This window comes from Biomphalaria glabrata, chromosome 2 (assembly GCF_947242115.1).
Source record: "Biomphalaria glabrata chromosome 2, xgBioGlab47.1, whole genome shotgun sequence".
Taxonomy (NCBI): Eukaryota; Metazoa; Mollusca; class Gastropoda; family Planorbidae; genus Biomphalaria; species Biomphalaria glabrata.
Genome location: NC_074712.1, coordinates 39,115,398 through 39,142,202, shown reverse-complemented (window position 1 = coordinate 39,142,202; position 26,805 = coordinate 39,115,398). Strand labels below are relative to the sequence as shown.

Sequence of the window (26,805 nt, the reverse complement as noted above, 5' to 3'; positions counted from 1 at the left end):
ATTCTTAAATCGTGCTATTGTGTAATGAGACGCATTCCTATATGGTGCAATAATATGATCACGCTTATTCTAAAAAGGGTACAATAATAAAAGGTTCTAGGTTATTCTTTATTTCTGCACTTCTAGGAAAACTAGAGGTTGGCAGCATGCAAGTTAAACTAACTATGAGATTTATTGATTGGTCACATATTTATAAACCTAAAAAGGTTTGTGGGTATTCAAATTTTAATGCTAGAGGCTTCCTCTCGTTTCAAATACCACGTGACCTTTACAGACGTAACACACGTAGTTTAGATCAGCATTTGCTCAACTGGAGAATATTTTTAGTATACAATTGATTGTTGACTGAGGGCGCTTCAAAGAAATGTCTGCAATGGCAAAAGACATTTAAAAAGAGTCTAAAAAGACAGTTACGTAATTGGGTGAAAAAAGGGAGGGGATCTATTCCTGAAAGCGGAGTTATGAGTCATCATAATTTAGAGCGTCGTCAATGAAAAACTTTTATTAGTTCCGTAGTGCATGTTATAATTTAAGAACATGAAATAAAAAGTACATTTAAAAAGATATTATGTATGTCAACCACATACATCAGACCTATATATATATATCAGCTTAAACCGGATCAGGCTTATATGTTACATATCGAGCTTTTTAAAAAATTTTGGCAATTCGTTAGATATCCATATTGATTTTGTATTCTACTGTAGGTACTTGAAGTTAAATGTTTTTGTTCCACAAACAACTTGTACAAAAATAAAACGATCTCTAGGTATGAAATTGGACTGGAAGTCTTTAAAATGACTAGCCAATAAACAAAACAATTACCATTTCATCTTGTAGTGATGTATTCGCTAAGTTGGACAACGAACACAAATGCAATGTACAATCTAACAATTATAAGCGAGGCTTTTAGTCCTATTTCCATGGAAAAATTAATAAATTGACTGCAAAGATTTTTTAACCGTCTCATTTTAATAAGCGCAGAAAAGCATCCCGAATATGGGATTGATCTTCATCCATTTAATCTTTTCAATAAGAGAGTTCTATTATTATTGTATTAAAAACTGGTGAGGAAATCAAAGGAAAACAATCTTGTATATGAATTAATCACATTAAGAAGTTTGTATACAGTTTAAAATTTATATGTTGCCTGCAAAGTGGAAAATCCAGGCATTGTACATATATGCGACCACCATCAAAAGTCTCTTCCCTTTGATATGCTAGCATTAATGAGTATACTTAATAATTCAAACTGTAATGAGCGAACTCAAGATTCTGTATATGTAACTTTTCAAGAATTTTTTTTTTACTTTGTCTATTAATTTTTTACACCATCTGTCTCATAAAGCACTGGCTCTGAACGGGCAATGAAAAAAAGCTTGTTTACTTCACTTATAAATATAAGGGTCAGTGCTTACTATAATGTTTATTGTATCATTATTAAAATACAATAAACATGCCTTCCCTCCCCTAAATCTGGTCTTTGTTGCGAATAGTCAAAGCACTTATATGTTGTATTTCTTTAACGACTTTTCCCTTTTGATGTTTATATTTGATGTTGTGTAGGATTCATTTTAAGGGTTTGAATCCCGCCGTCTCTCGTACTTATATACACCAACATTCATACTTATGTGTGTGTGTGTGTATATATATATAATATATATATATATACACACACACACATATGTATCATCTTAAAATGGCCGCCGGAAGCTATGGCGTTTTCTTTTTCTCTGATGATGATGATTGTGTAAACCACGTAGATTGTATCTAGATCTAGAGACTATATTGATCTATCTAGTCAAGTCTAAGTCTAATCAAATACTTAAAAAAAGGCTAGTAGTTGATTCTAGCTAGGGCTAGACCTTTACCATCTATTATTACTAGATTTACTAGTATTCACTAACTCTAGGACTAGATCCAGATGTAGGACTAGATCTAGATGTAGAACCAAGTCGGCCATTGGGCAGGCTGGGCTCTATAGCTTTGGTCAGCAGCCAGTCTAGGAGACGGAAACTCCGATATAACACCTACGGCTATCTGTTGTTCACAGCCGTCTCAGACTTCTGTGCTACTGTGAACTGCATTTAGCTTAAAGAGTGGTATTGGTCTGCGCGAGCCAACTATCACTTTAAAAATACTCTGCGCAGGCTGAAGGGTAGTAATTAGACCACAAATGTATTCTATAATATCATCTTACATACTATTATACATATATACCATCCTTCGTATTTGTATACATGTATAGCATGATCCATTCTTCCTCTAAACTGAACAAACATACATAAAAACCAAGAAATGCAATGTTTAAATTATTTTTTTTTAAAGTCAGACAGTAAAGAGTTACCTTTGAATATCACCAACATCGTCTGCTTCGGGATATTCAAAAATTAGGATTTCAACTGCGGCCCAAGAGAAAACAATCGCAAGAAAGTAATGTATAGAAGGAAAATCTTATTCGTAATACAAATGTCACTGAAGTTCACATTTCCATGTTCACACACACACACACACACACACACACCTTTACACACACACAGACAAAGTGAACTGTTCTTACATCTAGGCCCACCCATGGCACACTCTCCCCCTTGCTATGTAAATGTCCTCTGCGCTAACACTTTGCCCAGGTCGATAAGAACATCCCTGCCGTTTCTGAATGTAGATCTCCCCTCGCCCTGCAGAAGTTTATTGAATGCGTCTGTAAGTCATGCTGTCTGGCCTTGCACATTCCCTGGTAGTTTGGCCAGGGCACTCAATGGGCTTACACGTGGCACTATCATTTGTAAGCCTCAAGTTCCATATAGAGACAGGCCTAATGAACTTTTATATACTTTTTTTTTTCAAAATAGACATAATGAATTAATGTTTTCAAAATAGACATAATGAATGAATGTTTTCAAAATAGACATAATGAATGAATGTTTTCAAAATAAACATAATGAATGAACTTCGCCAACTACTTATTGCAATGTCAACAACTTAGTACTTGTTTCACTATTGAACTTTTATAACTTAAGGCTTATAACTTGTTGGCCTGGAAATACAATCCAATTTAGTACTTATTTAATAGTAATAGTAGATAGTCTTGTCTGCATTGTTTTCAACTGATCACTATTTTTTAAGTATCTTTATTTATCTCAAGCTGATTTGTCTTTGTTTGGCGCCCAACGGCTGTACGAAGACTTTTCCCCACATGTCAACAAAAGGGAATGCCCCAAATCTCACAGTGCTTGCCAAAGGAATACGTGACATGCGCTAGAGAAGAGCAACAGTAACCATTTAAAGACTTTCTCAAGCTTCTAGCTATATATACAAGTGAAAACCCCAGCAACAAACTTTGTTTACTGAAAACCCTAGCAACTGATTTTGTGTACTGATTCTCCAACTTGTGGATTGTCCGGGACAAAAAAGCACAAAATTTGATGATGTCATGTACGTAATAGAACAAAGCACTTTTCTCGAAACTGCAGTGGTTCATTTCCCCCAAAACCTATTCTTATTTCACATTGTCTTCTTAATACGTTTTCATAAAGCCGACATACAAATGTTCAATACACAGACCTATATAAATACACAGACCTATATAAATACACAGACCTATATAAATACACAGACCTATATAAATACACAGACCTATATAAATACACAGACCTATATAGGTCTGTGGTTAAATAGTTTCAATTGATACCCCCCCCCCTTTTTTTTTTTTCACTTTTTTTTTCACTTTTTTTTTTTTAGTTAAGCATTGAATTATTTGGTGTGTAGGGATTGTAGACACTTTCTTAACACATTTTGATATTTCCTTTTTATCTGAATGTGTGTGTTTGTGTTATTAAAGTTTGAAAAGAAATATAACATGGACGGTAGGGAAGATAGTCACAGACTATGTAGAGCTACCTTTCTTTTTCTTTTAATTATTCACGGACAAATGTACAAATGTAGATCTATGCGTTAAAAAACTGTGGATAAAAAAAAGGGGTTACCTCCAAATATGGAAGATAGATTAATAAATACAATTTTGCACAGTTAAGGTAGGACATCTCCATATTGTTTCTACAAATCCATCTCACATTTCTCTCATTTTGTCTTTCACGCTTAATACACGTTCAGGGCCTTCCAGTCTCTTAGTTGTACGAAAACAATAGCACAAGAAAATGTATTTATTGGTAACATGCACAGCTTATATCTAGTTATGAGATCAAGATCGTTTGATGTACCAATAATACATACATACATACATATATATATATATATATATATATATATATATATATATATATATATATATATATATATATATATATATATATACACTATGGCTTTTATCCTCCGGCTACACCCTCTATTTTAAATCACGATTGATCACTGTACTGCTGTTGTCCAAAACTCAATGCATCCCAAGTCACAATCAGCGCCAAATAACCTTAAGCTAATAAATAGATTTGTATTGCATCATTCAAAGCTCACGTCAATGGAGATATCTTCAGAACTTGGCCCGCGTGGGGCCCTGCGTACAATGAAAGGATTGCTGATTGGGTAATTACTCAGCCACCCACATCTTCACCCTCAATCTAATTGCACACGATTTTCTCATATAGCTAAGTGTATGAGAGAGAGAGACGCTTTTATTGCCAATATATTTGACTGTTGATTCCATGCATATTTTCAATTCTTTGTATTATAATAATACTTCATGTTGACGTGGTGATCTAGTTATGCAGTTTTTTGACTGCCCTACCAAATGTCTATATGTAACGGAGAAGTGACATCTGTGAATGAGATATACTGGATAGTTTAGCTAACTCTATGACACTGTCGAGATCTGAAAATAAGCGAAAAACTGTGATAGAAGCATTTACTTGTTTTGTAATTTTAAAATGTAGGCCCTATTAGTCATTTCTGTCCTTTCCTCACTAATATCTTGACTATGTCTATTACGTGAATCATATCAACGTATTGTCTAATTGCTTATGTGTTTATGTATTTGTGTATCGGATGCCTTTTCTGTAGCTGTGTTGAATCTATTTTTGGTAATTCTGAATGACAGCATGGTCAGCCATCTTTGTTATTGTTTTTACTGTATTCTTAAATCTTGGGTGTTCTCTCAGATTTGTTTTTTATTATTATTTTATTTTAATTGCTAAAAAATTACTATATCTAGATCTATCATCCAAACCTAAATGGATTTTCTATTGTATTTAAATATTAGCACTAGTTATAATTATATATCTATATTTATTATTTATTTTATTTTCTTTTTTATTTGTGGAGTTTGTGATTTATCTATTTATTGTTAACAATCTAATTGGCACAAGCCACAAAAGCCATAGATCTATTTATAAAATTAACATTTAAAACAAAAGAAATAAAAAAAACCCCAAACATTTGCTGAAAACAACAAAGCCAACAACATATTTAGAATTAGATATTCTATTATATTTCAAAAAAAAACACAGAAAAGGGAATATAAAAACACACACACACACACAAACAAAAAAAAACATCAATTGTATTTTTAAAAAATATTGGTAAGAAAATTCAAACTTGGCAATATTTAGCAATTAAAAAGAACAACAAGAAACGTAATATATTGACACCAATTCAAAAGAATTAAAATTAAAAAGAAAATAACACTTTGAAAACACGTGTCAATTCTTGGTATTTTTAAAGACACATATTTTGGGATTTCTTTGGAACTTAAACAATAGCAAAATAATAACAAAGATGGCTGACACATGCTGTCATTCAGAATTACCCGATTTTCCTCTTTTGTTTATTAGCTTTGGTGAAGGTTTCCATGTCTTGTGCTTTTGTTTCTAATTGAGCAGACGATACATTGTGTTGTTGTTTTGCAGTTAGAAGTAAAGTTCTTTTTTTTCCCGTTCAAAAGTGTTTGGATAGAGAAAATGTCTGTGTCTTTTTAGTCTATTGATTGTGTCCTTTAAGCAATGTATATTGCATCTATTTTAAACAAGGCGAATGAGATTTTTGATTGATAGTATTATGAGGCTCATTTCAAATCTTATTAATTTATTTTTTTTGTAATACCACAATGACACACATTTGTTTTTAAGCTAGTCTAACGAATTTTTAAAAAATCGTTAAATTTTATGTGTACTATTCAGTTTCTTTTCTGACACCACAAATTTCTCTTATTAGTCAACAGAAATAGTCCTGCTGGGTTTCTGAAAAAAAAAATATAGCCAGTTTTTTTCTTGTTTATTTTTCTCCTCTCCTGTTTTCTGCTATTTCAGTGTTTAAAAATAAAACCCAGCTTAAAAACAACTTTAATTACTCTTCATCCACGAATGTCTTGGTTAAGAGAAACAAAAACACAAGTGAATTAAAAGATGACAAATGATTTTTCTTCGCAGCCTCCATTGTGTCGTTATTAGCGTCAAGATCTGGTTGTATGTTAGTCATAACTTGTCAGTGTGCTAAGTCTTGCCTCACCTAGTCATTGGGTCTTAGAGTTTGTATGTTAGTCATCACTTGTCAGTGTGCTAAGTCTTGCATCACCTAGTCATTTGGTCTTAGAGTTTGTATGTTAGTCATCACTTGTCAGTGTGCTAAGTCTTGCCTCACCTAGTCATTTGGTCTTAGAGTTTGTATGTTAGTCATCACTTGTCAGTGTGCTAAGTCTTGCCTCACCTAGTCATTGGGTCTTAGAGTTTGTATGTTAGTCATCACTTGTCAGTGTGCTAAGTCTTGCCTCACCTAGTCATTGGGTCTTAGAGTTTGTATGTTAGTCATCACTTGTCAGTGTGCTAAGTCTTGCCTCACCTAGTCATTTGGTCTTAGAGTTTGTATGTTAGTCATCACTTGTCAGTGTGCTAAGTCTTGCCTCACCTAGTCATTTGGTCTTAGAGTTTGTATGTTAGTCATGACTTGTCAGTGTGCTAAGTCTTGCCTCACCTGGTCATTTGGTCTTAGAGTTTGTATGTTAGTCATGACTTGTCAGTGTGCTAAGTCTTGCCTCACCTAGTCATTTGGTCTTAGAGTTTGTATGAAGGCCTGGGAGAAAAACATTGGTTGGTTTTTCTGTCGACCCTCACAACCATCAAAGCTTTACTTTGATGTAATCGGCGTCTGTCTGTCTGTCTCTATCTCTCCTTTACTTCTTAGTTACGTAATACACTATGAAATGTTCGGGTGATCAGGATTTGAGCACAAACTTGACAAGAGCACAGTAGACAGTACGTACAAGTGTAGCCCATTTTGTTTAGTCATTCGTTTGTCAGCCCTTGCTTTTGTCCTAATAGAGGACCGATCTTTTAATCATAGTTCTCAAGCAGATCTTCTTGTAATTAAGTGTTGTTTTTTTTTCTTGCGCCATGTGAAAAAGATTTATTTTAGCTTATTTACCATGAAACAGAATCTAAATGTCCTCAAAATAGTTCGTCATCTGACATCCGGGTCTCATTAGCTTGTGTCAGTTCGCTGCTCCCTATAAGTTACCTGTGTTTCAACGAAACCAGTCGTTACTGTTCTTCTCTGGACCTAGCGCTAGGGGAGGTAATCTAACGGCCTCTAAATGTTATCATTTCATTAAATGGCACCCCTTCTTCCTTATGCTATTTGTGAAGCTGCCAAAATAGTTCTTTTAATAAGCACAACGGATTACATTCAGCGAGCACACTTCATATTTGTACTAAGTAATTAGCTAATTATTTGATGTTCAGAGGCTAGTTTTTTTGTGTTTGTAATGCACCTATTCTAAGTTGATTGTCTTTACAACAATTCCCTGACGCACTCGCATAATAATGTGTACAGAGAAATACAATTACATGCATGGTCTACTGCTGTCGAGTAGAGGGTCGCATCCTGAATGCGGCATCCTGAATGCGGCGTTGCCTTTCTATTTTGGGATTTATTCGACTGCTTAAAGAGCCTTGAAAAGCGCATCCCCCCCCCCATCTTGACTCAAAATCAAAACGATTACCATTCGATCCCCCCTGCTCTCCCCTCACCCTTTTCGAAAATAAAATGATTGGCATGCCGTTTGTAATCAAGCGACACACCGTTCGGCGAGTCATTGAAAGGAACATCCTTTGCCTAGCGAAACAACGAATAAACCGTTTCGCTTGAATCAAATGTATTTCATCTCATGCAAGGTCATCGAGTTAGACTTGTACATAAAACTCAGGGACAATACTTAGTAGTTTTAGATTTAAATCTTATGTTGTCTCTTTAACTTATCCACTAGTAGCTTGCCAGAGGCTGATACTTACCGCCTTGTTCCCGAACCCTCCTTAGCAGCCTCTCCCCCGCCTCCCATCTCCTTGGTCATTGTTAAGCGTTACCCGATCTGGCTGACCCCAATCTCATATTTTCAAGGGTCTCCTGTTGGAATCGAGGTGAAACCTGGTGGGGGGGGGGGGGTTGGACTTTGGAATTTTAAGGACTCCCCTGAGTCCACCCAACTCAACAAGAGACACCCGACGTACGTTGGAGAAGTAAAGACAAGATCGTTGTGCTGGCTACACGACACCCTCGTTATCCGTCGACCAAAGAAACAGATGAGGATTACATCTTCTGCCTCTATAGATCCCAAGGTCTGAAAAGTGTACCCTTACCTAGCTACCCCTTTAAGATCTCAGGACCTCGCAAAGTAGACCATGTTGTGCGATCGCCAGAATGGACAGTGGCAAAAGTAATGAAAAAAAAAAAAGATGGCTAACGAGTCTTATTGAATAACAACTTCGTACATTAATTTTTTTTTAAAGAAAAAATCCGTGTTGACATTTGATTTTTTTTTTAAATATCATAAGTCATCAAAAAATTTTCCTTCTGTATTTTTGTATATTTTGTTTAATTAAAACCAAACACATTTCTAGTAGTTTGAATTCAATGACACACCTATTCAGGCCTTGTCTAGCAGGTCTCACGCGTGTCTCCTGGGCAGCCAGGTAGGCGGGATGTATTGTTCTCCTTGTCTCTCGAGTGAGAGCAGAAAGCCCGGCCATCAAACCCAAAGAGGGTTTTCTCTGTGTCACCCCACCCCTCCCCCACTGTAGTGATCCTATTTCCGGTTCTTGGCAACACTCGTTAAGACTAGAGGCAATCCTGGGTCGCATCCAGGGTACAGTTTTTATGTGATGATCTTTTCAACGCAACCGTTAAAATGTGTGACAGTTGATTACATTATCCCATTGCTGTACAAAGAAATACACTCAGATTAAACGTTTCTTAAAACATATTCAATATTTTCTGACTTGAGTCTGAACATTTATTTTAACGATTTAATTTCGAATCTCTTCAACGTATAAGGCCATTACCGCCATTTCTTCTATACGCTTTTTTTTTCTTTATTCATTAAACTTCTACGACACCTTTATCTTCTACATGTCTATTCCTTCATTAGCAATTTATATTCTGTGATTTGTCTTGCATTGTCTAAAGTCCTTCCTACAGGCCTGTTGTTCTTCTCTTATTTCCCTGTCGTATCTGTCAAGCACTCTGAAAGCCATGTTAATATTTTTTTGTGTCCACATTAAGCTCTGGACTCGTGCACTGCATAACCCTTCCAATGTCCGTGTTTTTTCAGGATCCAGTTACGCGATCATGAGCAGTGTCCTAAGCGGCGCTCACGGCCCTGACGCCAGGAAGGCCTTGATGCCTGACCTGCACCATTACTGGAGTACTCACACTGAAAGTAAGCTCCTTGTTACTAACAGCTCCAACTCCCCATCGAAATACTCTCTCCTCCTGTACGTCTGCCCTCTAAAGGTCACATATCATTAGGTCACGTGAGCGTGCGTAGATATTTGCTGTAAGACAATGCTTCTTCTGTTTGTAGTCTTTTCAAGTAGTCTTTAGAAGTGCAGTTGTTTCTCCTAGTACAGCATGTGACTAGTTCACTCAAGTTTCCTATTAAGTTAGGCTGCTTGTAGTCGTCATTCTTCTTGTTGGCCCCAACTGGTTTAATCAACTCTAGAATATAGCATAGCAGTTATTAGATTATTCGAATTTTAAAAATATATTCCATTATTGAGTATCAACCTTGGCTAGTGTTACAACTTGGAGATCGTTCACTCTAACATTTAACCTTTGACCTTCAACTTGCTAAAACATTTCCAGCTTTTGATGTTTGTCTTTGTAATGTCTAACAAATTAGTCTTAGTGTTGTTTGTGTTACATATTGTAGTAACAAATTAGTCTTAGTGTTGTTTGTGTTACATATTGTAGTAACAAATTAGTCTTAGTGTTGTTTGTGTTACATATTGTAGTAACAAATTAGTCTTAGTGTTGTTTGTGTTACATATTGTAGTAACAAATTAGTCTTAGTGTTGTTTGTGTTACATATTGTAGTAACAAATTAGTCTTAGTGTTGTTTGTGTTACATATTGTAGTAACAAATTAGTCTTAGTGTTGTTTGTGTTACATATTGTAGTTTTAATATTTTGTAATAGTGTGCTTTCATTCCTAACCCCTACAACTGACCGGATAGAGAGACGTTCTTTTGAAGTCGGTATTCCCATTTCCTATATTAGGCTTACTTGTATTTGCATCCGTGTGACACTCTACAGGATATAAACTTTCAGGCCAATTATCTTGTTGGACAATAAGGCCACTCAGTATTTCTTAGGATAATAGAAGCATTCTTAACAACGTGACAGGAAGTTTGTTGTCCCTGGTGACAGGCTTGAAGCGAACAATACGAAGAGATGAGATCGTCTCATAGCACTTCAGTATTGACTGACATCTAGATCTATATGTTGTCTTTCCACATAGCACATCAGTATTGACTGACATCTAGATCTATATGTTGTCTTTCCACATAGCACATCAGTATTGACTGACATCTAGATCTATATGTTGTCTTTCCACATAGCACATCAGTATTGACTGACATCTAGATCTATATGTTGCCTTTCCACATAGCACATCAGTATTGACTGACATCTAGATCTATATGTTGTCTTTCCACATAGCACTTCGGTATTGACTGACATCTAGATCTATATGTTGCCTTTCCACATAGCACATCTGTATTGACTGACATCTAGATCTATATGTTGCCTTTCCACATAGCACTTTAGTATTGACTGACATCTTGATCTATATCTTGTCTTTCCACATAGCACTTCGGTATTGACTGACATCTAGATCTATATCTTGTCTTTCCACATAGCACATCTGTATTGACTGACATCTTGATCTATATTTTGTCTTTTCCACATAGCACTTCGGTATTGACTGACATCTAGATCTATATGTTGCCTTTCCACATAGCACATCTGTATTGACTGACATCTAGATCTATATGTTGTCTTTCCACATAGCACATCAGTATTGACTGACATCTAGATCTATATGTTGTCTTTCATAATAGCACATCAGTATTGACTGACATCTAGATCTATATGTTGTCTTTCCACATAGCACATCAGTATTGACTGACATCTAGATCAATATGTTGCCTTTCCACATAGCACATCAGTATTGACTGACATCTTGATCTATATCTTGTCTTTCCACATAGCACTTCGATATTGACTGACATCTAGATCTATATGTTGCCTTTCCACATAGCACATCAGTATTGACCGACATCTAGATCTATATGTTGTCTTTCATAATAGCACATCAGTATTGACTGACATCTAGATCTATATGTTGCCTTTCCACATAGCACATCAGTATTGACTGACATCTAGATCTATATTGTTACAAATGACCAGTGACGGGAAGAGGTTAACGTGTGACCCCGACGAGATAACACAGCAGCGAGTGTTCCCTGGAATGTACATGTATAAACAGAGACAGGATGTGACGTGTCCTTACATGTTATTCCAAAAGGTACTAGCAATGTCCAGTGACAGATAGAGGTCACAACTTGTGACCCCGGCAAGATGACACTGCAGCCGATGTTTTCTGGAATCTACATGTATAAACAAAGACAGGATGTGACGTTTCCTCACGTGTTATTCCAGAGGATACTAGCCGTGTTTGTGCAACTTTGGACAAGCGATTAGGGACTCTATATAAGCCAGAGAGTTAATGTGAAAGTCAGTCGTATGGAGTCGTGAGTGAGCCGTTACAGTCGATACAGACTATGTAAGACGTGTGCGGCACTGTGGAAGAGAAATGTGTACGACTCGATGCAAGTTAACTAGGGTAGAGTTAACTGGAGTGGACTACTGTCGTTAAAGTCTATACAGCGAACTACAGTGGACTTGAGCCGTTACAGTCGATACAGTCGATGTAAGACGTGTGCGGCTCTGATTCGGTAGACTTGAGTACGACTTGGTTCAGCTTTGGGAGACCTGGAGCGACACTGGGAAGTGTGTCGTTGGTCTGTTCTGTGGAATACGGCTCGAGGAAAGTTGAGAAGGGATGAATTGCAGCGAAGTGAAGAGATGAATTGCAACGAAGTATAGCTAACTGTAAACTGACAGATATTGTACAGTCTTCTACGCTACATGTTACAGTAACGAATTGTTAGAGTCATTAAAGTTATATGAAACTGAAAGTTTAGTCGTCAAGTTCTTTGCAGTGTTTTTATTTGTGTGTCTACTAATACTTCTAGCCAGAAGATTCAGAAATACGTAACAATATGTTGCCTTTCATAATAGCACATCAGTATTGACTGACATCTAGATCTATATGTTGCCTTTCCACATAGCACATCAGTATTGACTGACATCTAGATCTATATGTTGCCTTTCATAATAGCACATCAGTATTGACTGACATCTAGATCTATATGTTGTCTTTCCACATAGCACTTCGGTATTGACTGACATCTAGATCTATATGTTGCCTTTCCACATAGCACATCAGTATTGACTGACATCTAGATCTATATGTTGCCTTTCCACATAGCACATCAGTATTGACTGACATCTAGATCTATATGTTGCCTTTCATAATAGCACATCAGTATTGACTGACATCTAGATCTATATGTTGCCTTTCCACATAGCACATCAGTATTGACTGACATCTAGATCTATATGTTGCCTTTCATAATAGCACATCAGTATTGACTGACATCTAGATCTATATGTTGTCTTTCCACATAGCACATCAGTATTGACTGACATCTAGATCTATATGTTGTCTTTCCACATAGCACATCAGTATTGACTGATATCTAGATCTATATGTTGCCTTTCCACATAGCACATCAGTATTGACTGACATCTAGATCTATATGTTGCCTTTCCACATAGCACTTCAGTATTGACTGACATCTTGATCTATATCTTGTCTTTCCACATAGCACTTCGGTATTGACTGACATCTAGATCTATATCTTGTCTTTCCACATAGCACATCAGTATTGACTGACATCTAGATCTATATGTTGCCTTTCCACATAGCACATCAGTATTGACTGACATCTAGATCTATATGTTGTCTTTCCACATAGCACATCAGTATTGACTGACATCTAGATCTATATGTTGCCTTTCCACATAGCACATCAGTATTGACTGACATCTAGATCTATATGTTGTCTTTCCACATAGCACATCAGTATTGACTGACATCTAGATCTATATGTTGTCTTTCCACATAGCACATCTGTATTGACTGACATCTAGATCTATATCATGGCAGTTTCTTTTCTTTAATTTTCTTTTTAATTTTTTTAAAGGAGACATTGAAGAGGCCAATGTGACAGGTATCATATGGGAATAGATGACAGGGTCTGACTTCAGATGACATGGTTATATGTGGAACAGATGACAGGGTCCTCTGTGATATATCTTTTCCAACTTTAGAAACGTTTAACTAGAGAGATGAACAATTATATATAAGACATAATATTTATTGATCATTGCATTCTATGATGTTGTATATTAAAGAAACAACGTATTCACCTCTTCTCACCCCCACACTCAGAGTTCAATGAAAGGGAAACCACCCATCGGCTTTGGGGGAAAAAAAAAGATTGTCCTGAAAATCTTGTTCCAAAGTTGTCTTTCTAATTGTCACGAATGTTATGTCATTGCAAATGACTCTTCGCGAGTTAGCAGAGTTGGTAAAAATACATGGAACTCTCTTGCACGCAATGAAACATTGAATGTGTGTGCAGTAGAACCTGCTAATGATGCCAATGGCTTTTGTTGGAACGGAAAATGTCGTTCTCAATTCGTCTCAATCTTATGTTTCGCTGAGACAGGAGTTTATACCTTTTTCTCAGAAAGAATTCTACAACTATTTTGTGTGTGTGTGTTAACCAATTGTTTCTTTCTAGCCATCACTAGAAGTTGTTTTATGTCAACCTCCGACCAAATGAGTTACATTTGAACAAATATCATTGTTCAATTTTATATGGATTCTATCAACTTCTATTTTCTTGAAATTTGAAATAACCGTTACAGATCCGTTAGCGACTAGCCTATTTTACATATTTACATAATTGTTTTATTAGTGATGTCATTAAAATTTTCCTTTTCATCAAATGTCAATACCATGTAATAAACTATAATTATTTATCTAGAAATAACTGATCTAATTGTAGAATGAATTCATCACTGCAAGTATCTCTCTACGTCTCCTTCTCTTGACTTTTCAGTTCATTCTTCTGTTCATTTTTTTACAAATCTCTCGCCATTTACATTGACATGTAGTAAAACCATAGAGCACAATTTACCCCCCCCCCCTCCCCACCTTTCTCTCCCACCACCCCTACCGATTAGACTATATATATTGTGAGACTTTCTATGGGTCACCCCCAACACACACACACACATACTATTAAAGCTACGCATGGCTGACTAGGAATTAAGCCCTGAAACCTAATCGTCTGATGTCAGCCTGGGATCTAGTGGACCTTTTCAAATTCAAGTGTCTCTTACTGTGTTCCTTCTCGGTGTGTGTTTGTGTGTGTGAGAGAGAGAGAGCGATAAAAAAAAAGATTGTTTTAAATTCAATGTTCCAGTATTTATTTCTGTCACATGGAGCCTAAAGTTTCAATGGATCCATTCAGTTATTCTCATGGCTAGCACTTAGGCTCTCTCTCTATAAAACAGTTCAAAAAATAATAATATATTGAGTCGTCATATTTTATTGTTGGAAAATTTCTTCCTAGACAATAATCTAACTAGACATTATGCCAGCTGAAATCTAGACAGTATTAGAACATTATTAGGCCAGCAGACATGCCTACAGTCCCGCATTATGCGGAACCGTCCCGCAAAATCATAAAAAAAGCTCACATGTTCCGCCGTTCCGCATTCACGATTTTTTGTTCCGCTAAGTCTGAATTCCGACACACAAAAAAAATCGCCGTTTTTTCATTATTTATTAATAGTGCGAAATGAAAATACTGAATGCAAACTAAAATATATATAGGTCTGTGTTTATTGTTTACATTTTATCTCCCGGACCCGGCGAGTCCTAAATTTACGAAGATATGGGGGATCATATGGTTGAGCTAGCAGCTAGATCTACTCTAGTAGTCTAGGTCTAGATACTAGTCTAGATCTAATCTTAGAATCTAGTAAGTGCTAATAAGTTAATAAGCCAAATTTTCCATTTAAATCCCTTTCTTTTCCCGACAATGGCTCTACTAGTCTACTACTAGTACTAGATCTAGTCTAGTATACCGACTAGATTCTAGATCTATTTTTAGTGAATTTTAGTCTATTCTAGTTTTTGAGTAGATATAGAATAGATCTAGTCTTTATAGATAGTTTCATATAGTTAGTATAGATCTAGATCTGAGTAACACAACTGAACTGGTTTCTAAGTAAAATCAAAGAAAAGGATTTTTAACAAAATACGTTATTAAAGATCTAGATCTAGACGTAGAGTAGATTCTAAATGTAATTAATTAACTTAGACACAGTAAGGCTAAGGCCTAAATTATTTGAGTAAATAAGGCTCTAGACTCTAGATCTAGATCTACTAATTAAAATAATTACATTTTTAATTTATTTACATAGTGATAGTGACTTTTTTTAGAAGTAGGACTAGCACTTAGACTAGAATCTAGATAACTAGATGTCAATACTAAATCTAGATCTATCTAGAAATAGACTTAGAAGGGGATAGATCTCTAGATTCTAGATCATTTATATGTATCATTATTGCACATTATGTAATAAATTTAGTTCTCAATAAGTCTATAGATCTAGACATAAATATTTAGATCTATAACTATAATATAATTATTATAATCTGTGTTCTTAGACTGAGGACTTATTAGATGTAGATCTAGACTAGTACTAGTAAGTAAGTAACCTAGTAGACTCTTAAATTATGTATTTTAGATCTAGAACTAGAGACAGCATCTAGAGTGACTAGAGTAGAGCCCTAGAAAAGGATAGATAATCAAGTAGATCTAGAATAATCTAGATCTAGTCATTAGATTTAGATCTAGTAGTAACAAATAAAAATAGATAGTAACATTTGAGTCTAGACTCTAGGTCATTAGAATACATTTTGGTTAGAATTCATCATATAGGAGTTAGAACTATTGATTTCAAACAAAGGACATAATTATGAATTAAAGATTTTCTTATTTTTAATTATACTATTTACATCTAATTTATAAGAAGCAAACTAGTATTGTTACTAAAGTAATATAATTGAAGTTTTATTTATAATGCCTACAGTATGGCTGACAAACATAAACGCGCATATGTTCCACATTGGGGCCCAAAATTCCACATTTTCAACCTGAGTGTTCCACATTCTGGGTCTTGGGGGTAGGCATGTCTGGGCCAGCTAGACTCTAGACAGGATTAGAACACACATTAGACAAGCTAGACTCTAGACAGAATTAGAACATTATTAGGCCAGCTCAAATCTAGACAGTATTAGAACAATTAGACATTATAGTTTTGAAATGAAAGCTCATTCCGGCCTTAGATCTCTACTCCATTGGGTCACTTCGCTGAGGTCATCGTTCTGACTTCATTCTTCTATTAATCTGTTTTTAATTAACTTACTTTGATTGCTACATCCTACTTCATGTGTATAGTTTATTTGATGCGCCCTCGTTTCATTGGAACAAAAACCCTCGAGTTTCGCAATGATCGGTCGGAAGTCAGAACGTCTTGAATAGTCGACATCGCAAGGAGGACAATTCCAATAGTACGTGAGTTATGCTAAGAAACAAATCTACTCCGCGAGCCATGAGACTTGAAATTCTAAAATCTTCACCGTCAATATTGAATTCTTTTTTAACCGTCAATAGTTAAATTTCTGTTCATAATTTGTCAGATTCTGAAAAATCTGAAAATAATATTCTCTGTCACCTATTTATAGATCTCTGCTCTTCCACTCTTGTTCATATAAAATTGTTCTAAACACTTATTGAATATTGAGCACAAGACCACGGTGGTTTACCAATATCTCTACGTTTCACATCACCACCACCACCACCACCACAGCCATTCTTCAGTTGGAGTTGTTCAGCCTCGAAACATTTCCATTGAATCTGGTTAGTTCGTGCCTGGCGATTTACAGCAGTGGTTTCTACACAGGTGTTTGTCCAGGCGTGACTGTAGTTAGTGCTTACTCACTAAGTAGAGCAGGATAAACTCCGAGGAGGGGGCGGAGTGCAAAAAAAAAAAAAGAGTTCGTGGTTGGGAATGAGGGCTTTCTATTGGAGGATGTCAAAAAATGATGCGATGTTATTGTAAATATGGCTATTCCAATGAAAAATACAAAGGTCAAAAAGTGTTTTGTCGGGGGTGAGGCGTTTAAAGGTGCGGGGGCGCGTTCTAATGCAGGCAGACGAGAATGCTTCAACTGATGGGCCTAAGAAGTGTTTTTTTTACCTGCTCGGTATAAGGTTATTTCAGCCGTAGTGTAGTATGTGTATCTGCTTGTAATTTTTTAAAAAATACATAGGAAATAGACATTTAGTTTCATAGTTTTGTAGATACAGATTTTGTGTCAGAATTTATTTGTCGTTTTGCTGTGAAGATAAGTTGATTATCTTCTGTGTGAAGAATCCCACAATCCTTGGACGTCATCACATGTAGGCATACTTAGTCCTTGACTCCTATCCGCCCCTGGATTACAAAACTGGGCTACTAATACTTCTATTTTATGTCTCCCCCCTTTTTTCCCCCGTTTATTTTTTAAAAAAGTGGCAATTTCCCCCAAGGTTAATTATTTATAGTTTGTCCTTGGTACCTAGCGTAAGTCCCATGGACTTTGTTTATATGTTGTGAACTGTGCATTGTGAAATGTGCATTTGGTTAAGACACCACCGGGGACAGCTTATAATTAGTAATGGATAATAGACGTGTTCCTCTCTCTATGGAGACGCATCAATAATACATGTCGGGAACTAATCGATAGTGCACAATTTCCCGCCGCATAATGACTAGCAGGCGATGGGCGTGAACCAGATGTCTGCGACGTCACGTGGGTGAGATGGTGAGTGGCTGGGAGCAACAGGGCCGGACGGAGAGGGGGGAGGGTTTGGATTGGGAGATGGAGCTTGGAGTGGTTGTTTCTGCACGATGTGTGCATTCTAGTGCGGTGCATTGATACCTGATTGAGCCGCTTATGTACAACAATAGTACTCACACAAGAGAGGTTTTTTTTTTCTCTCTCTAAGACTTAACTAACAATAGAAGAACTGATATCACTCGGTTGGAAATTAAGTGGGCGCTAAAATGAAGCAAGCAAAAAAAAAAAACACCAAAAAAAAAACAAAAAAACATTAATAATTACAACCACATTCAAATGCTTTCAATTATATTTGTGATAAAAATTTGATCTCAAGTTTTTTTTTTTTTAAATACAAAAAGAATTCTCAGATTTTGTAGTTATCTGAAGACTCTACTGTAGGGCAAGTAGATGTAGTCTCATATAAACTGAGTTAATCTTGGTTCGATAAATAACTTTCAAAAGTAATATTTATTTTACAAAATTTAATTCCTACTTTAAATGTTCAAATAAAATCTGATCGGAAAGATCGTTATTAAAATAAAAATTTGCGGATCGAAATTTCCAGAGTGCCACCCATCTTCCGTCCATAAAGAATGATTGTTTGTTTGACATGATTCTGATGTTCCTTCAGAGTGGAAGAGAATTTACTTCCTAGTCCAAACCTCCAGCAGAACGACGGGGTGTGGACAGTCCAAAGCTCAAACCACACGACCAGGCAGCCATTCAGAAAGTGTAATCAGATCTCTGTAAGAATAAACTACAGTGACCACAAATCTGGGTTGAAAACGAAATGTAATGTAGCTCTCCTAGTTGTAGTCAACCAAAAGAAATGTAATTTAGGTCTCCTAATTGTAGTCAACCAAAAGTAATGTAATGTAGCTCTCCTAATTGTAGTCAACCAAAAGTAATGTAATGGAGGTCTTCTAATTGTAGTCAACCAAAAGTAATGTAATGTAGCTCTCCTAATTGTAGTCAACCAAAAGACATGTAATGGAGGTCTCCTAATTGTAGTCAACCAAAAGTAATGTAATGTAGGTCTTCTAATTGTAGTCAACCAAAAGTAATGTAATGGAGGTCTCCTAATTGTTGTCAACCAAAAGAAATGTAATGTAGATCTCCTAATTGTAGTCAATCAAAAGAAATGAAATGGAGGTCTCTAATTGTAGTCAACCAAAAGTAATGTAATGGAGGTCTCCTAATTGTAGTCAACCAAAAGAAATGTAATGTAGATCTCCTAATTGTAGTCAACCAAAAGAAATGTAATGTAGGTCTCCTAATTGTAGTCAACCAAAAGTAATGTAATGGAGGTCTTCTAATTGTAGTCAACCAAAAGTAATGTAATGGAGGTCTCCTAATTGTAGTCAACCAAAAGAAATGTAATGTAGGTCTTCTAATTGTAGTCAACCAAAAGAAATGTAATGGAGGTCTCCTAATTGTAGTCAACCAAAAGTAATGTAATGGAGGTCTCCTAATTGTAGTCAACCAAAAGAAATGTAATGTAGGTCTCCTAATTGTAGTCAACCAAAAGAAATGTAATGGAGGTCTCCTAATTGTAGTCAACCAAAAGAAATGTAATGTAGGTCTCCTAATTGTAGTCAACCAAAAGTAATGTAATGGAGGTCTCCTAATTGTAGTCAACCAAAAGTAATGTAATGGAGGTCTTCTAATTGTAGTCAACCAAAAGTAATGTAATGGAGGTCTTCTAATTGTAGTCAACCAAAAGAAAATCCGCTGCCGAGGACAGACAATAATATTATTAGAGAGGGCAGACAATAATACTGCATTCCTTATAAATCTTCGGAGTCGAAGAGAAGCCTCATTATTAATTGTAGCCACTATTCTGTTCTGTTTTGGCGGTTTTGATTTTATTTGTAAATAGATTTTTATTATTAGTTCAATAATTATTTTCATTGCTTTAATCTTTATTGAGTAATTTACTTACCATTTTAATTAATAAAATATGCAAATATATTATTTAAGAAAAGTGAAAATTGAAAAACAATCAATGACGTCAGTTTTCTTTTTTACTTGCCTTGCTCAGAACTGGGCTTCTGAAGATATTGGACCCTTTACGACACGACAAGTTTTTATAATTTATTGAAAGTTACATTTTGTAAAGAAAACATAAGATACCAACCCTCTCCCCCCCCCCCCCCCCCCCCCAAAAAAAGGGCAGAATTGATTCTTTTTAAAAGTTTATACCAACCATTTTTTTTTTACACTGTAAACAAATTATTTTATACACGTTAGCTGCAGCAGGGTTATGTTCAAATTGTTTAACTCTTTAACTCCGTAATTATTTTTTCATGTTCTGGCAGAATTGTTCATTTTTCACATTTGTACATTCTACCCTATTATGATTAAACTTCAATAACATTTTTGTTCGAAATCAGAAAACTTTACTTTTGGTATAGAATTAAAGGAGAATGCATGCTCATCTTATGTAACACAAATTATACTTTCTAAAACCAAAAATTAATTTAATTTAATGGGGTCAAATCAACGATAGAATCGTTAATGAGGAGAGAAAGAGTTAAAATCAGATTTATTTTACAAATTAAACAATGTCCTTATTTTAATTTATTTCCCCCAATTATTTCTTTACATTATAGAATGATTCAGAAGTATGAAGCTAATTTACATTTTTTAGTCAACAGTTTAAGGTTACTTCAACAGTCTGATAAAAAGACTGTCACGCACTATTTTGTTCCAGCGCATGTCATTGTGTCTACTTACACTTAGTATCTCTACGCCAAATCACATGGGACGCCACGGGAAGGTGACAAAACGTATACAATTTAATCTGCGCGTCCGTAAGCTTGCAGCCAAGGTCGTGTTGTACGACATCGCATGTCACCTGACACTGTCCTACCTCACAGTGATTTGACCTTTGAACTCTGGCGTCCAACCCGAGGGAAACAAGGTGAATGACCTTGCCCAATATGATTTCGCTGTCAGCTAGGGGTACCATACAGACTGATGTGCTTAGGAAAAATCTCAATGCCTTCCAGGGGGTCAAATGTAGAAAAGTTTTTCTATGACTACCAGGGAGTCAAATGTAGAAAAGCTTTTCTATGACAACCGTTTTCATTGAGTCTCGAACCCGATGAGTTACTAAATGTGTAGTAACTACTATGCTCTAGAGCAGTGGTCTTCAACGGGGGCGATATCGCCCCCTAGGGGGCGTTTTCGAGATTTTGGGGGGCGCTGAGAGCCAAAGGGGCGGTAGGGGGGCGAGGGCACAAAATGGGGCGGTAAGGGGGCGCTGGGCATAAAGGCGGAAAGAAGAAACTAAAGGTGCTCTGAAACAAAAACAAATTTTAAAATTCTTCAACATTAAAGCTGGGAAACTAAATATAGACAAATTAAAGTTAACTTACTTCTAATTTAAGAACAGAAACAGCGTTAGAAATTGAGTTCGGGAATCCCATTTTCTATTTTGAAATTCTAACTCTTTTGCTATAATATGAGAGTATTTATTGTCCTTGGAACTCGCGCGTATAAACGTTTACGATTTGATAAAAAAGTAGGTGATACGCCTTTTAGATTATAGTTTATTTTATCTACATCTGTTAATATATTGATATGTAAATGTTAATTGCAAAAAAACATTAAAGGTAACATTTTAATAGAATAATTTAACTTTAAAAAAAAAAAAACATTGATAAAATGTTGTTACGAAAACTCACTGGTATGTCATGTAATATTTCCTTGAGATTTAGTGAATTGCCACTAGAAAAAAAGTAAGTTCTACTTTGATGGCATTTTCAGATGAGGTTATAAAACCAAGTCGGCTTCACGAACTTATAGCGATATCCAAAAATAATTTAAGAATATTCATGAACAATTATAAAAATCTACAATTAAAACAATTATAAAAACAAAAAACGGCAAAGCAGGATATGTTTTAATGGCTTCTTAGAAAAATGCATAACTTTTTAAAATTCTTATGATATTGTTGAAAAATTAATTAAAACTAAATTTATTTTAAAACATATGTAACACAAAAAGACTTTTTTTCTGTTAGAGATGAAATATTATTTCAAAATTGTCTAGTTATGTAGCTTATGAGGACATATAGGAAACCATCAGTGGTTGGACGCTACAATGACTTCATAGGTAATATCGAATAAAGAACAAATCTATTCACTATTCACATTGTGAGTTATGATATACAAGAAAAGTTTAGCCCGCAATTTCATTTCTGTTTGAATCTAATTATAAAACTGTAAATAAAATACAAACCCATGCCGAAAATAAACGCATCTTTCAACAGTTTTGTGAAACAAATGATGAAAAAGGTGTTAGACACTTGTTGTAAACTGAAGTTCGCTGAACTTCGAAAGGGGTTTGTTAATTTTATGGCTCATTTTTTTAAGCTCTTAAATAAATTTTTTTTTTTAGAAACGAGAAGATTCAACGGTTGGCGATGACTTAAAGCAGGTTAAAAAACATTGTTTTACATGGTAGACATCTAACTCAAATGAATGAAACGAACCCGCGACTGCTAGGAAAGAGATTGACTTTTATTGATAATATCATTTTCTCTTTTATCGAGATATTAAATCTATTTTAAAGAGTTTTACAATCTCACATAACTTGTTTGTTGACAAATGAATTACTGCCCAAGGACACCGATATCTATGCAATTCACATAACAATGCTCTATGAAGAAATTAAGATTCGCTTCTAAAATTAAAAAATATATATATATATATAAATGACAATTGTTAAACATCTGTTACTGGCGTTCAAATTGAGTTGCATGAAAAAAATAGATTTACAAAACTATGTCTTCATTAAAAAGAATGTAAACATAGGAGGCACACAGTGGCGTAGCTAGGGTGGGGGGAGGGGGTGGAAATTTGAAAATCACCCGGTCCCCATTTAGGGGGGGGGGGGGCAAATTAGTGCTTTTTTAATTAATTAAATTAAATATTACTCAAAATGCAGCGGCCCCCAAAAGATGTCAAGCACATTGGCCCCCAAACGAAGGAAATTCCTAGCTACGCCCCTGGAGGCACAACAGAGATGGGGCTGCATTGAAATGTTTCAGTAAAATCCCAAAACTGTGGTTAAAATTGGAATTATGTTTTAACTTTTCAGTAAACATACATGGTTAACCTAGATTTAGTGATTAAGAAAGATAATGAATAAACAAAGAAATAGAATGGATGTAGCAAATAGAGGAGACCTTCGCCTTGCCTTGGCTAACTTAAAGCTTGAAATTTTTTTTATTGTCAGACTGCAGGAGGCACAATGGTTCCCATTAGCTTAATATCATTTTGCAGTGAATTCAGCAAAAATAATATTTATATTAAAAAATAAAACTAAATTTACAATTAAACCTAAAAACAGTACGCCCTAATATTCAAAAATTTAAACGGAGACTATTCTTAGGATTTGAAAGAAAGTCTTTACAATTAATTTTTGTGTGTAATCCCTGTAAATTATTTGACTTAATTTTTGCATAATGATAATATTGGCTGTTTTTGCCTTTAATTCCGAAGATTACGGTTAGTCCAGTGTTTCACATAACTACGCAAACCGAACTGCGACCTACATATTTTCCCGAATTTTATGCAGACAAAGCCGTTGTATGCTGGCTTTTCTTTGAGCATCAAATGTTTGTCCCGCAAAAGCTCTCGAACTGTTTCTCTCAGAGGCTATCTGCTGCCAGAGAATGCTGCCAGGTACTTTCCTCTATGCCAGTGAGAGCGAAATGGCGCCTGAATAAATCTTTATAGTGCTCACGGGGAGGGAGGACACCTCTGTGACTCAGTCCTCCTCAAAGCTCGTCAGTCATAGGCCAAGGAGTTCACAACAATCGCCTTTGGCATGCGGTTGTCTCTCAAGCGGGATAAGTGTTATTGACAGCATAAAAATTAATAGATAGATGATATTTTGTTTAAATTTGTCTTCTCACTCTTCTTTATAACTGTTTTTCTTAGAGGGGGGCGCTGGCGGATTTTTTTAAAGAAAAAATTCGAAAAGGGGGCGGTAGGCCAAAAAAGGTTGAAGACCACTGCTCTAGAGTCTTAGATCCCAGTGTTTCCCAAACTTTGTCCTTGTCGGAACACTTTGCACATTCTGAGTATTTAGCGAAACATTTTGCTTATTTTTTTTTTTAGATTGGATTTTTTCTATTTGTTGAAATGCAAAAAAAAAATAAAAAAAATTAGCCATATTATAAATTGAGCATTTTTTTTTAAAAGTATAAACTCTATAGAGTAGAGATATGATGTGATAATATTGTGATATGAATTAAAGTAACACTGTAGAGAAACCTAAACCAAGGCTTTATTAAGCTAGAACTGACGAAAGATACTTAAGACAATAAAAAACTAAATCATTGCTGTGAACACATTCTCATGACGTTAGACTAACATAAACAAATAGCAACTATTTCACCAGAGATATAAATCTGAATTCTGATAGATGGTGTTGCGTCAAACCTGTTTCTAGACTTGGAATTTGTTGCAACATTAAAAAAATCTTGCTTCTCACAAAAAGGTTGTATGAAGCTGAAAGTAAAACAACAACAACAACAACTACAAAAAAACACTAACTTGTTAAAAAATATTGTGGAGCTCTTCAGAAAAACTCGACCAGAAATCATTAAATGGGTCACCTTTATTGTCTCCGTTTCAAATGAGATTCAGAATTTAGATCAGTTCAAAGTTCACAGTGATGTTATAGAATTTATTTTTGTATCAAGGTTAGTTTGCGTTTTTGGCTTCCAAGCTAATTATTCCAGTATCTCGTGGAACACCTATTCAGGGCTCGTGGAACACCAGGGTTCTATGGAACACAGTTTGGGAAACACTGATCTAGGCAGTGAATGTTTCCCTCCAAAAAAAGAAAAAAAAAGATCTTTGCACTAGAAAGTTCTCTCTAAACTCGTCGTGCTTATATTAAGTTGTTTTTCTGCATGCATTGTTTGAATCAGAAGTAGATCTACACTGTCTTTCTACGAGGGACTCTTTTCTTGGTTATATCTATTTGAATCAAGTAATCAAATATAACAATTAATTCTTTAATGGCAAAATAAAATAAAAAAAAATAATAAGAGAACAAATAATTGGCAAGATGATCGAACCCACGACCTTCGTGTTCTTAGCTCGACTTGCCTACCTAGTTCTACTCTAGTGGGACCAAATTTCAGCTTGAAATAAATGGCTTTAAAAAAAAAAAAAATTCCTACCAACTTCTACCTTGCACCTTTATGTTACCTTCCGTGAAGAATGTGTAGGCTAATGGTAGAACACCTAACTACCTAGTCATGGGAAGTGTGCACACAAGAACCACCCGCGATACTCTGGTATTCAAAGTTAAACACTTAGGAAAACAACAAATTAAAAACAAAACAACTAGATGTTGGAAAATGTTTACAATCGGAAAATGTTTACAATCGGCACGTGGGCTATTTTTGTGTGTGTTTGATTACGTGATACCCTAACATCTTGAGTACACAAACACCTGGTCATTCATACACACATACACCTATTTACACAGCAAAAACCGCTTCGCGTTTGGTTATATTTAATATGTATAATATATCGGCGACGTATAGCTTTGATTAACATATGACCTTACTTTTAAGATTCGTCGGGTTAATTTCGATTTAAATTTAAAAAAAAAAGGTATAGTATGAGAGGTGAGTCAGAACCCTCAGAGACCACGGCCGAATGGAATGTTTTCAATGTGCTACTTACACATCCGTATAGTAATATTGAAACGATTTCTGACACTTATAGACGACACATCGGCCTATACAATAATGTCATTTAAGATAATTCACGTATTATCGACTCCTCTCTAAGATCATTCTGTTACTGGCCTTAATTTTTAAATTAATAGTCAAACCCGTTTTATCCACATGTGACCCATTAGCGAAGTTTTTTTTTTCCTTTTGCAAGGCCTCCAGCAAATGTCATAGTTTCAGAAAAATAAAATAAAAGATTCGGTTTTTTTTTCTGCTGGTAATTAATGAAATTTTTGTTTGTGTAAAAAATGTTGACTTGGAAATTTGAAGGCAAAGAAAAAACATGTAGCGGCAAGGGATGGGGTGGGGGCGGGGGGAAGTGGGGTGTTTGGTGACGCCTTGGATTTCACTGTTACTTTAACTAAGTATCTCTAATGCTTTATTGTCTGCAGGTTTCCCGAGGTATCTCATGGCCGGGGGATTATACCCTCCCTATCCACCTTTGTTTCCTGCCACTGATTCCTTGTCGCTGTTGGGTGCCGGAGTGGCCTGTGTGTCAGGGGGCGCCGGGCCGTCACCCACCCACCATGCTGTACAGTATCAACGGATTTTAGAAATGCATAAAGGTGAGTAGCAGGAGAATATGTAAGGTTAGGAAGGGGGGGGGGAGGGGACTGGGGGAGAGAAAGAATAGAGAGAGAAGGGGGGAAAATGAGATTCACAGACGT

At 35.7% G+C, this 26,805-nt stretch overlaps 1 protein-coding gene across 6 annotated transcripts in view; it reads left to right on the top strand.

Annotated features, from left to right (window-relative positions):
• Positions 1–26,805, top strand: part of LOC106063306 (serine-rich adhesin for platelets-like) — a 118,648-nt gene that overhangs the window by 31,527 nt on the left and 60,316 nt on the right. For 5 of the 6 annotated variants that reach the window (XM_056020474.1, XM_056020471.1, XM_056020477.1 and 2 more), the window contains 2 exons: positions 9,551–9,658; positions 26,530–26,703. In XM_056020474.1, coding sequence (XP_055876449.1) covers positions 9,568–9,658; positions 26,530–26,703 — 265 coding nt within the window. In that variant the 5' untranslated portion in view covers positions 9,551–9,567. The remainder of the gene's footprint in view (positions 1–9,550; positions 9,659–26,529; positions 26,704–26,805) is intronic. The other variant, XM_056020472.1, reaches the window with a different exon arrangement.